Below are 13,062 nucleotides of genomic sequence, written 5' to 3'. Positions count from 1 at the left end.
AAATAAATAAATAAATAAATACAAACACACAATGCTTATCTCTGGGTCCCCTTCAAACACTTACAAAACATATTGATTGGAGAGCTTCTGACCAATTTGGGGATCCTCGGGGTATTATATTAAGTATGAGGCATCCCAGTGGAAGTCTATGGCACGGTCCATTAAGACTATTTATTGAGCCTCTAGTACCAAATGGAGACATGAGAATATGCGGTAGTTAGAAGGTGCTCAAACACAAATCTTCATTATCTTGCATAAACGCATCTTAAGTCTCTGTGGGGGGCCCCTGCCGGGCTGGAGCACCTCTGTGACATTCTGACGGCTGCCTGGCATAACGTCGCTGATGTTGGATGATAGATGACTTACAACTGAACACCTTTCCGCACACACTGCACTCGTAGGGCTTTTCTCCAGTGTGCACTCTCTGATGCTGAGTAAGTCGTCTTTTCTGAAGGAAGGCTTTCCCACATTCAGTGCACTCATAGGGCTTGTCTCCGCTATGAATTTTCTGATGCTGATTAAGGGACGAGCGGTCAAAGAAAACTTTCCCACACTCATTACATTCAAAAGGGGTCTCTCCAGTGTGTGCTCTCCGGTGGCGAATGAGGGAGGAGCGGTCAAACAGGGCTTTGCCACAGCCCTTGCATTCATAAGGCCGCTCTCCAGTGTGAGTGAGCTTGTGGCGAGCGAGGATGCTCTTCTGGCTAAAGGATTTCCCACATTCTGTGCACTCATAAGGACTTTCTCCAGTATGAATTCTCCGATGGCGAGTGAAAGATGAGCGGACAAAGAAAGCCTTGCCACATTCGTTACATTTAAAGGGCTTCTCTCCGGTATGAGTTCGCTGGTGTTCAGTAAGGGTTAATCGGTCATAGAAAGTTTTCCCACATTCGTTGCATTCAAAGGGGCTCTTCCCAGTGTGAGACATCAGATGTTTCTTAAGACTACTTCTATAGCTGAAGGCTTTCCCGCATTCTTTACAGTGGTAGGGCTTCTCTCCGGTGTGAGTCCTTTGATGGCGAGTGAGGGATAAGTGGTTATATAAGGTCTTCCCACATATGCTGCATTCAAAGTTTCTCCCCTTACTGTTGGTTTTCTTGGCAGGAGTGGATCTTTGCCTGGAGTCCTTCTCCTTGGGGGAGGATTTCTTCAAAATCTCCCCCGATAGATGTTCTTTCTTTGTGCCCCTGAGGTTTTCTGAGCCAAGTGCAGGACCCAGAGGACCATCTTTTCTGAGTTTTTCCATTAGTGTCTTTTGCAACTTTCCTTTTTTAGAAATATCCTGGCTTTTAGTTGAGTCCCAGCTCTCAAGTCTAGCATTCTGGTCTGAAACAAATAGAAAATATAGATATGACTGGGTCTTAGTGCTAGTGAAAAAGAGAACATTATCTTTGTTCAGAAAAGAATGAATACAAAATACTTCCTGGTTTATTGTAACTCCTCAAAAGCAAAGCATCAGAGAGAGGCTGAAAAATGGCAGAGGAAAACAGAGGAACAGAGATGGAAGTGGAAGGTGGTCATTTCGCCCACTAAACAAGTTTCTGTTATTCATTCGTTATATATTTTCTAGGTGCCTACAAAGTGCGAGGCACAATAGAAGTCACTGGGACTCTAATGAACAAGACAGACATGGTCCCTGCCCTCATGATGCTTATATTCAACACGACAGGAGACAAAGAAAAAACAAATAAGACACCACAGATGGTGGTAAGTCCAGTGAAGAAAATAATGAACAGAAGTTGGAGTGGGGTCTTCTTTAGAGGAAAAACTTAAGAACGGTCATCTGGAAGTGACAGTTAAGCTGAGCTCTGAAAGATATGTTAACCATGAGAACAGCCAAAAGAAGAGCATTTCAGGAAGAGATCCATGCAGAAAAGTAGGCTATACACAAAGAAGCATGGAAATGACTAGGCAGTTTATTACAGGTCAATGAGTTTAAACAGCAGAGAGTAAGTGGAGAGGCCAGCCTGGACCTGAGAAAGTGAACTGTCGATGACTACTGAACGGTTTTTAAAGGAAGAGGAAGGAGATATGGTAAAGGATAAGTAGGAAAGATAAAAAAGTGTTATCAGAGTTCATTATAAATAGGTCTCAACCCTCCCCCAACCCCCTTGCTACCTGTTCATTCATCTGACAAATACCTGAGTGTGTGCGATGTACCAGGTACTATTCAAAACGTTGGGGATACATTAGTGAACGATACAAAACCTCTGATGGAGTTTACATTTTAATTAGTGGGCAGGTATGGACAGACAGTAAACAAAATAAAGAAGTAAAAAAATACAGTATGTGAGGAAGACAGACTGGGAAGAGAGCTAGATAGTGCAGGGGCTGGGGAGGGGGAAGGTGGTGGAGAGATTGCAATTAAAGATAGGGTCATCAGGGCAGGCCTGACTGAGAAGGCAGCACATTTGAGCAAAAACTTGAAAAGGGTGACAGGAAAGCCACATGGCTATCTGGGGGAATGAGTGTTCCAGACAAAAGCAGTGAACATCTCCACAGGCCTAAGAGGTCCTGAGGAATGGTCTCTGCAAATGAACTGTCTATCGAAATCCTATCCGCCTAGTTTACACATACCTAAATAAGTACTTCCTGGGGCTTCTCTTTCTTCATCTTCCTGAAAATCAAGTTTCCATGGCTCTTCACCTCTTTTCAACTGGAAAATCACATCAGGTTTAGGAACTAGAAGTCCTGCTCACAAAGGACAAAATGAGAAATGGCTGTTTGGGATGGAAATTCACAACCATCCCGGGGTTTAATAAAATCCCCTTCTCCTCTAGATAGGAAAATGGCAGTATCCAAAAATCATATGCTAATTTCTAAAATAAGATGCTAATTCTTCTTCTCTAAAGGGAAGTCGGTACTGACTTTCTAGAAAATCTGAATTAGATCTATTGAAGTAGTTCACTAATTTTTCTCTGATGTAGGAGGCACTTCCCCAAGATGGAACTAGTATTAAGAGTTGAGGGAAAATTCTTAGCTTAGAGAAGTGGAATATGGAGAAGGTTCTGCACCTCAAGGAACTAAGGTGAAGAAGCTACCCCATCTTCTTTTGTCGTTTCTTAAAGAATAGATTTGTATCCTTTAATTATATTTCCGTGCAATTATACTGAATTTGAAGCAACTAACAAATCAAACTGGAATAGTTTAAGAAATATGACTCACCTTATGTGCAGTTAATACTAAACACTTAAAACTAAAAATATCAGTGAACAATTTTTTAGAAATCCTTAAAAAATGAATTATAATGTCTTTGGTTTTTGATGATTTAAAGTAATGGCATTTATAAATGTTATATAATATAAATTTATATGGTGACATACATAAATTTTCTATATTTATGTTTTAAAATGCAATACTAAATGTTTAAGACATACAAAAAAGCATAAAGACTAAAACAAAAAGCTACGAACCCACCATCTAACTTGATATTAACACTAAAATTGAAGCCCCTCCTTCATCCCCTCTCCCTTCCCCTACTGAGGTACCCACCATACTAAATATGATGTAAATCACTCTGTGCATTTAAAAACTGTTTCCTCGGGGCGCCTGGGTGGCTCAGTCAGTTAAGCGTCCGACTACAGCTCAGGTCATGATCTCATACTCCGTGAGTTTGAGCCCCACGTTGGGCTCTGCTCTGACAGCTTGGAGCCTGGAGCCTGCTTCAGATTCTATTTCTCCCTCTTTCTCTGCCCCATCCCCGCTCATGCTCTGTCTCTTTCTGTCTCTCAAAAATGAACAAACGTTAAAAAAAATTATTTTTTAATATGTTATGTTCAGGGCACCTGGGTGGCTCAGTTGGTTAAGCGCCTGACTCTTGATTTCCGCTTAGGTCATGATTTTACCATTCATGGGATTGAGCCCATGAGGGGCTATATGCTGACAGCACATAGCCTGCTTGGGATTCTCTCTCTCTCCCTCTCTCGCTGCCCCTCCCCTGCTCATGCTCTCTCTCTCAAAATAAATGAACGTTAAAAAAATATGTAATGTTCATTGTAGACCATTAAGAAATATAAAAAAGAGAAAAAGTCACTTGTAAGTCTACTAGTCAAAGACAATTAGGGGTAAAATTTTGGTGTAGATTCTTCCACTTTTCTATGCATATAGATATATGTTGTGAATGTACTCACGTTCCAATCATTTTGTAGCCTGCTTTTATCATTTAACAACATATCATTAATATCTTTCTAACTCTATAAATATCATTCATGGTCAAGGCCCATCCTATACTATAGCCCATTATGGATGTACAATGGTTTATTTACCTCAATCCCTACTACCAAGTACCTGTGCTGTTTCTATTGTTTCACAATTTTAGCCAAAACAGGGATAAACATTTATCTGATTTTTCCCCCTTAGGACAATTCCCAGAAAAAGGGGTACCCATTTTCCATTTTATTTAACACAATTTTTTGCTTAAAGCTAGAGTCTCAGACCAAACTTCACTTATCCTTCAGACTCTATCCAGATCAAAAGGACCATTTACTGATAGTACTGGCAGCCATGAGTTAAATACAAGCAAACAACAAAAGGTAAATAAATTCACAAACCACTTGTACCTTTGCTAGGGATCTATCTAAAGATATACAATTCTGCCCCAGTAAGTAAAGAAGGGCCAGGGACACCTGGGTGGCTCAGTCAGTTAAGCGTCCGACTCTTGATTTTGGTTCAGGTCATGATTTCACAGTAGTGAGATTGAGCCCCATGTTGGGTTCCACACTGAGCATAGAACCTGCTTGGGATTCTCTCTCTCTCCTCTCTCTCTCTCCCTCTCCCCTCTCTCAAAAATAAATAAATACACTTTAAAAAAGGGGGGGACATATTCTCTACACACACACCCAATGGCAGATTCTGAGTCATTGAAGAAAGTCATACTTACCCAAAGAAACAAAACCCTGATAATTCTCCAGCATCACCTCCCTGTAAAGAGCCCTCTGAGTAGGGACCAGCTGCTTCCACTCATCCTTTGAGAACTTCACAGCCACATCCTTAAACTTGAGTGACTTCTGAAAAGACAAACATGTTCTTACTCACCTATGTGTCTTCTTTTATGTCTCACTGAGGAAGAGTAAAGACTACAGCACTGGAAGACACATGGAATAAAAAAGAAACTGTTTTGATGATGTAAGGGCACTGGATATTTTAAGTAAGAGGTACAGGTCTGTGACCTGAGGCATGAAACTCTTGGTGATGGCCTCATGTCATCATATCCATGACAGAGCCTCCAAACTTCAGGGACACTGTTACTGGCCTCAATTTTTTAAACTATCAATTAAAAAATTAGAGTAGATGATCTTTAAATTCCCTTTCAGCTCTAACACTCATGGATCCATGAGATCTCAGTTTGAACAACAGGTTCTCAAGTCAAGGGAAGATTTATGATGAGTATACAAAGAACAGAGGATACTTGTAAGAGCTAAAACTGAAGAAAAAGGATAAAAAATATGGTGTCCCTTTGAAAAAAAGATAATATTCCAGACTAGAGGATTCAGAAGTTTTATATTCCCATGAAAGTTCTCTAAGCACTCCCTGAGCCATTGCTAAGGGCAGAACTGCCTCAATTCTCTGCTTCCCCACCATTACAAAACAGGATGGGGCTGGTCATCAAGGCCTTATGAAGGGCCATCTAGAAGGAAGATCCCGGGGCACCTGGGTGGCTCAGTTGGTTGAGCGTCCGACTTCAGCTCAGGTCATGATCTCATGGTCTGTGAGTTCGAGCCCCACATCAGGCTCTGTGCTGACAGTTCAGAGCCTGGAGCCTGCTTCCGATTCTGTGTCTCTCTCTCTGCCCCTCCGTTGCTCATGCTCTGCCTCTCTCAATCTCAAAAATGAATAAATGTTAAAAAAAAAAAAAAAAAAAAAACTTTAGAAGGAAGATCCCTACAGCTTTGTTGTATGGTGAGAAGGGAGAGAATCTGAAGCCAGAAAGGGTACTAGTCTTTTCTATAGAGCACCACTTCTACCAAAATGAGACCAATCTCAAGGCTCTGGACTGAAGAAAATCCAACTCACCTGCCATCTGGCTGTTAGAGGTACAGCTGCCATTCTCTCCTCTACTATGTCCTCTTGGAAAAGGCCCAGGTCAGAGTTGGCAGAGCTAGAGAAGGAAACATGAAAAGAGACCACTCCCATTTCATAGTTATCTGACCCAGACTAAAAATCCCTACATATCTGTTAGGTGTGAAACAGTCCTTATGCTCAATACCCCACTAAGAGCAAAGCAAGCCTAGAAGTAAATTTACCCTTTCCCAGGAGATGGAAATTACGGATAGTGCCACAACTCTGTTCCTGAGTTAGCAGCTTCCTGGGAACAGAGCTGTGTTCCCATATCAGAAAACTATTAAAAATCAAATAGTTTACAATGAAGTCAATTTTTACTCCATTTTATAAATCTATAATAAGCATTGTGCTCTGTAGTATTTTGACACAAATAAGCAACTTAATAAATAACTCAATTTGACTTTTAAATTCAAGATGACCAGGAGGCTTATGCTAGCATTTTTTTAAAGGCTAATGTGGAGCCTATATGGTCAAGAATAAAAAAGCAAAAGCAAATTCATGTATTAGTGTTATTAGTCAAGTTTTGTTTAGTTCTAAGGCCAGAAATATGTTCAAGCAAGCTACGGTGTTATTTTTAGGATACAATGGACATTATAAGGATACTGTAATTAAACAGCATCTAGGCCTCATGACATCTGTGGCCCCTACTGGGATGAAGAGCACTGGCCTCCTGTCCTAATTCTTTCCTGATTGCCAAAGGTCCCAAGTAGAGGTTCAAGAAGTGACTGGGTCCTATCCAATCAAGAAATGGAGTCAGGGGCACCTGGGTGGCTCAGTTGGTTAAGCATTCAATCCTCGATTTCAGCTCAGGTCATGATCTCACAGTTCCTGAGATTGAGTCCTGAGTCGGGCTCTGCACTGACAGTGCAGAGCCTGCTTGGGATTCTCTCTCTCTCCCTCGCTCCCTGCCCCTCCCCCACTCACAGGCACATGCTTGTGCTCTTTCTCTCTCAAAAAGAAACAAACTTAAAAAAAAAATTAAACAACAACAGCAACAACAACAACACAAGAAATGGAATCAAACACCAAATGCTAGAAATTCCAGCCAGTTTCTTTAGGGTCATCTTTTTTTTTGTTAGAGTCCATTTTTTTAAGTTTATTATTTAGTAATCTCTATACCCAATGTGGGGCTTGAACACATGACCCTGAGATCAAGAGTCGCATGCTCCTCTGACTGAGCCAGCCAGAGGCCCCTGTTAGAGTCATTTTTAAAGTTTCCATAGAACTAGGAGGCTATATGCAAAATGATACCCAGCTATTCAATTCAGTCCAGAACTGAATACAATTGCTTCTCCAGCAAAAGGGGCAGCAGGACCAACCGGGATGGACTGACTGACCGCTGCCCCTACAGCACTGGCTGGCATCACAGAAGCCCATGGGAAATAAAGGATTAGCTAGAGAGCTAGGGTGTCCAGAGTGCAATGGTCACCTGCAGAGACAGACCCCACGCGAAGTTTGGTTTCAATATTGAGAGTGATGATGCCACACGCACAAACACAGAGCAAGTATATAAAAAGGTTTATTACTTATGCCATTGAGGTCTCTGGAGAGAGCAGAGCCAGTCTCTCAATAGGTCCAAAATGGCTCTAGAGAGGAGGAGGAAAGGAGGAAAGGAGACCAGCCTGGTCTTTATTGTGGTTAGGGGGCAGGGCCAGGGTGAGCATGCCTACATGCCCACAGGAAGGGGCTTGTGTGATTGGAATCCCCCGCCAATGCCCAAGGAGAGACCATTCAGACTTCCTTATCAGCTTGTCCAGGTGTGAGACACAAGGGCAAGAAGGAGGGGTGAGTCTTAAAAGCCCAGCAGTCAAGTATCAAGGCAGACCACACAGTGTAACTATATGTCCGAAACAGGAGGAAGAATCTCCGTCCTCTTCTCTCCTGGCCTTCTGATCTTTGGGCCTGACATGGAGACAATCTGTGACATAACAGCAACTGGAAGACAGGAGAGGGAATACTATTCTCAAGAAAAAGAGTCATTTACCTAACAGAAGCTTTATTCAAAGGATCTGAAAAATCCTTCCAGGAGCAGAGCCGGGAATAACGATCTCCCCAAACTTCCCTGTCCACAGGGAATGCCAGAATAACATTCTCTCAGGGTTTTATTACAAAGACTGTTAAAAATGTAGTCGGTATCCAGTAGGGAGGGCAAAAGACTAGAAAAAGAAAGAGGGTAAAGGGACCCAATAGTACTCATCCAAGGCTGACTCTATGTAATATAATCCATACAAACCAGTAGGATAAGTCACATTTGGCACTATCTTCTGGACTCCAATTATGATGGTGATCCACTACCAATCAGATTTTTTTTTTCATGAATAGACTTGTGTATCCTGCTGGATACTGAAGGATAATGATGGTGCCATACATCTTTATCTCTTGCTCTTGAGATCAAGATAGAGCAACGTATCTTGATAGAGAACCTGGATATACCATCTTGGACATTTAGAATGGCCAACAGCAAGATTACATTGATAATTTCTGTGTATGCAGGCCATCTGACATGTGCCTGGAGGTGACCACAAATGAGAATGGTGCTGGAACCAAGCCACCAAGGGCTACATGGGCCATGCACCTCTTCATCCCCCAAGAGAATGTTCTGAGTTCTCAGAGGAATGTTCTCGGAACATTCTCCTCTGTACAGACAAGGTTCAATAAGGTCTTTAACTCCCAGCCCTCCTGAGTTTATTGCTCTAACACTCACAATTAAGTGGCCATGGTCTCTGTGTCTCCTACTTAGAATTCTCAAGACCTTTGTGGTTGTTAGCCATTGAGAGGCTAATGACCTTCGATCACGTTTCCACCTCTTGCCCACTCAGCCATTGCCAAGGAGCACAATGAAGAGCAGTTCTCAGAGACATGAACTATGGCCAGGACAGGCCTACCACTCTTTATAGAGTGATTTTCTTAGCAGTCGTATTTCAAGGTGAGTGACAGGCAACAAGAAGCATCTACTGTTCTGTCTCTGGAGCTCTGCCAATACTTCACACTTTTCAAGGCAATATCTTTATTCACATCCATGCATTACTAAAAACGGTCTCTATTTCCTGGCCAAAGCTGACTGGCATCTGAACCAATTAGTCCTTCCCCTGGCATTTTGGAAGTGGAACCAAGAAAAAGAGGTCAGCCTCTCATGAGGCTCCCCTTGAGGGCATGAAAACCTGGGAGCCCTTGACAGTCACATTTTGTCATGCCATCTGAGAGCAGAAAAAGCCAGTCAGCAGTGACGGGGAAATATAAAACATAAGTACAAACAGAAGTAAAGGCAAGGGGTTAAGAGAGGGTCCTGATTTTTTTTGTTCTGTCCCCAGTTGCAGTTTACAAGCACACCGCAGTCTTTTTCCTTGGGTTCCGTGACCTAACCAAGCATCCTCAAAATGAATCCCCCTTCTACTAGTTTGAGCGGGGTTTCTGCAGTTTGCAACCCAAAGAGACCTAAGACAGGGAGCAAAACCAATCTTCTACCTTCTTGCCTGAGGTTTCATTGTTCACGTCCTGCTACCAGACCTCTCCTCTTAAGAGCTCTTTTGAGTCCTGGGGGTACATAGAGGACACAGCATCCAGTGTGGCTCACAGAACCAAAAGGGTGGCATTAATCTTAAGATGCCTGCCAGTATCATTAAAATAAGCTGTGGATGTTTCCAGCCAAGCCTATAAACTCTTTTCCAATCCATAACCAAATTGATCCACATCACAAAACAAAGACTCAGGGTCATTACCTTCTTTGAACGCTCAGATTTCTGATTCAATCACCTGGTGTATACTATCTTATACTACAGTTATTTGTATCTTTATCTTTCCAAGTAGGTAAATCTTGGGAGTCAAATCTTGCTTTCCTCACACTAAGAAAGCTATTTCCACATACTTAGTACTCCAGAAATCTTTGCAGGCTAATTGAAATACCAAGTTTTGCAAGAAAGTCTAGTTGGTGTTGGAAAGCAGCTCTCAAAGAGGGAGCGCCACTGGACAGCTCCAAGAAGCCGGGTGCAAGGGGTTGAAATCCTGGCCCAGGGAACCGAGAGAAATGAGTAATTGAGGGGCTTTCCGGGAAGGATGGACCAGCAGGATTCAGCGGAGTCAGTTCAATCCTGGTGTACTGAGCCCCCAGCACTTCCCAAGCAGGGGAAGGACCGCCTCGGGAGGAAATGCGCCATTCTACCCGGCGGATACACACTGCGGAGCGCGGTCCTGCGCACCCCAACGCACGTCATCTCACACTGCGGGGCCAGGCCACCGACGTCTCACTTCACTTCGCACCCATGTCGTCACCCTGAGTCGCGCCGGGCCTGCAGCTGGCGCCTCCTCCCCTTCCCCGCTGCAGGTCGGATCAAGGTCAGCCTGGGAGCAGCGGCCAAGGATAGTTCCAAACACCCCATTTCGGTTCCACCCTCACGTCACCGCGCCTCGCAGCCCAACTTCCTTCCCGGCCCGTTCTTCAACACCTTCCTCTCGCCGCAGCCACGGCTCCCACCACACCCAACCCCTGGTCCTCACCTTGGGCGCCAACCGGCTCCCGGCGGCCCCACGAGGAGCAGGACCACAGAGCGCCTGCGCAAAGTGCCCTCGGAAAACTACGATTCCCAGAAGGCCTCGGGGCGGGTTTTCGGAGGCCCCGCCTCCTGAGGTACCACAGGGGTAGTCGCGCGCGTCATTCAAAAGGTGGAAGGTGACACTTGTAGTAAAAATGAAGGGAAGAAATGTAGTAAATGTAGTAAAATAGAAAGAAAATGTAGTAAAAAAAAAAGTGAAGAACCAAGGCTGTCTTCTGGCCCTCCCTGTTCGCTTGCCCCAGGAGGACCCCTACCAAGGATGCCTCTGTTTCTTAGGCAGTTTTCTATCCAGGAGGATATTTGCAACCTCTACTCTCTTCAGGCACCTGCTGCTTCATCTCCCTCGCTTTCCGAGTGGGGGTGGAGCGGAGAAAGCTTGAGAGAGAATTCCCATACTTGCCTGTAATCAGAAATACAAATTTGCCTTTCTTCACGTTCATTCTACTGCCCTCTCCAATTAGAACAATAAACAGAGATACATCTGGGCTTTGTAATTATGTTAGTTAATAAAGTCCCTTGAGGCTTAAGCAAGTTGAGGAAGCATTTTCTATCTGCTGTACCCGAAGGCATCCTGATACATGTTCACATCTCTTACATTTTTTTTTTACATCTCTTACATTTTAAAAGAAATATTCTCTTCGTTTCGCATCCCCCTCCAGCTACCAATCTTAACCTCTCCTTTTTATCAAAGCGAAACTACTCAGCATTGAAGATACTTGCTATGTTTACCTTCCTCTCCACCCATTCCTTAACCAAATTCATTCCAATATGGCTTTGGCGCCACCATCCAAGTTATCGACAAATCAGGGGGTGGGGGTGGGCAATCCTTTGGTTTTCTTTTTTTTAATGTTTATTTATTTTTGAGAGAGACAGAGACAGAATGCGAGTGGGTTAGGGGCAGAGAGAGAGGGAGACACAGAATCTGAAGCAGGCTCCAGGCCCTGAGCTGTTAGCACCGAGCCCGAGGCGGGGATCAAACTCACGAGCTGTGAGATCATGACCTGAGCTGAAGTCGGATGCTCAACCGACTGAGCCACCCAGGCGCCCCTAATGCTTTGGTTTTCTTGACCACTTGACAACATTGAACACTTTTTGACTATTCCCTTTCTTGAAAGTCTTTCCTGTTAACCTGCTCTCACCTAGTGTTTCTCTTTACCTACCTAGTCTCTTCCATTTACTTTTCTTTTATGGACTCTTCCTCTTTTCATGCCCATTAAATCTGTGTTCTTCAAGGACCTATCCTAGATCCTAGTCTCTTCCAACACTCTACCTTCATAAGCTATTTCCCACCACCTATATGGTTTCAGGTATCATCCATATATATGAAATCACTCTTTTCAGGTTCAGTCTGCCTGCAGAACATTCCTACATATGTCTGGATATTTCACAAACATCTCAAGCTCATTATATTCAAATGGGCTCACTCCCTACCCTTATACCAAACACCTTGGGTACACTACCTCATATTCTCTTGGCCCAAATTTTACCCCAGCCATGCTGCAGCAACCACATTTGCACAAACATAATCAGATAACCCCTTGCCTTTGTTGTGCCCCACACTTTTCACTTTCCTCCCTGGAGTTACTCTCTGACTCTGCCACAGGGGATGACTACAGCAAGCCTTGACGTTCGTGCAGCAACACTTAGCCAATGGGGGACGGGAGCCAGTAGATAAATGCTCCCCACTTCAAGGGCAGATAATCCTGAGGCTCATTCGACATGACTCCCCAGGTCCCAGCGGGACTGAACCTCAGTTGTCCACGGCAGTGACCAACTTAATTACACACTGTTTATTGGCTTTTTCTCCTTCCCTTATTTAACAGATACTGTCATTAGTGTAATGACTAACATCAGCATTTTAATTATTTAAATCTTGCTCTATCAGATTATGGTATAATGCAAAAATAATGAATTATCTCAGTGGCAGGACAATAAAAGCAAATTGCTAGTTTGTTAAGTGAAGTTAAATTTACACCGCTATTAGTGGATCAATTTAATGGGTATAGAAAAGAATGTGTTAACTAGATCGACGGCTACATATCCGTCAAGAGGCAACTGACAGCCATCTTCCAATATAGAAATAAGGCGAAGCACAAAACGAGCTACAGTTGACTCTTCTTCATTAGCTTTTCTATTGAGCTATCAGAGATAGTTAACTTCTCGGATCTAGCTTTTTCACCAGACAAGTCAAGGAATCAGAAAGGAAATGGTGGGACAAATCACTCCCAGGTCCTCCAACTTTATTGTCATGCCTTTAATTTTCCTCACTATTTTATATTGACAGTTTTGGAGTGGTGGGGGAGCTCCAGTAGTTTCCACTGGGCACATCCATTGCCAGCACCCATTCATGCTTTGCCCATTCTAATAGAACATTTTCCTCCCTCTAGAGTCATAATAAGTGGATTCTAATATCCTGCTCAGAAAGAGGTGATGATCACACGAAGGATCGTTT

The 13,062-nt window shown here is 43.4% G+C and overlaps 1 protein-coding gene across 2 annotated transcripts; it reads right to left on the bottom strand.

Moving 5' to 3' along the window:
- Window positions 1–265: 265 nt before the first annotated feature.
- Window positions 266–10,594, bottom strand: LOC125162456 (zinc finger protein 2-like). 2 transcript variants are annotated; one of them, XM_047853501.1, is made up of 5 exons: window positions 10,555–10,594; window positions 6,013–6,097; window positions 4,880–5,006; window positions 2,578–2,691; window positions 266–1,326 (listed from the first exon to the last, which is right to left on the bottom strand). In XM_047853501.1, exons 2-5 carry the CDS (start codon window positions 6,043–6,045, stop codon window positions 266–268), a joined length of 1,335 nt encoding a protein of 444 aa, XP_047709457.1. In that variant the 5' UTR covers window positions 6,046–6,097; window positions 10,555–10,594. The 2 variants fall into 2 exon arrangements, with proteins under 2 accessions (XP_047709457.1, XP_047709456.1); XM_047853500.1 differs by lacking the exon at window positions 10,555–10,594 and having other exon boundaries at window positions 6,013–6,231.
- Window positions 10,595–13,062: the final 2,468 nt, after the last annotated feature.

Source organism: Prionailurus viverrinus, chromosome A3 (genome assembly GCF_022837055.1).
Source record: "Prionailurus viverrinus isolate Anna chromosome A3, UM_Priviv_1.0, whole genome shotgun sequence".
NCBI lineage: Eukaryota > Metazoa > Chordata > Mammalia > Carnivora > Felidae > Prionailurus > Prionailurus viverrinus.
The sequence above is the reverse complement of the archived record's forward strand: the minus strand, read 5'-3'. Positions and strand labels throughout refer to the sequence as shown.

Bases quoted from the DNA above. Each gene is read 5' to 3' on its own strand.
- LOC125162456 (XM_047853500.1), bottom strand. From the start codon at position 6,132: ATGGGAGTGGTCTCTTTTCATGTTTCCTTCTCTAGCTCTGCCAACTCT. The intron at 5,007-6,012 runs GTGAGTTGGATT...TTGTCTTTTCAG, and splicing joins CTCTAACAGCCAGATGGCAG to AAGTCACTCAAGTTTAAGGA. The intron at 1,327-2,577 runs GTATGTGTAAAC...TATTTGTTTCAG, and splicing joins CCCAGGAAGTACTTATTTAG to ACCAGAATGCTAGACTTGAG.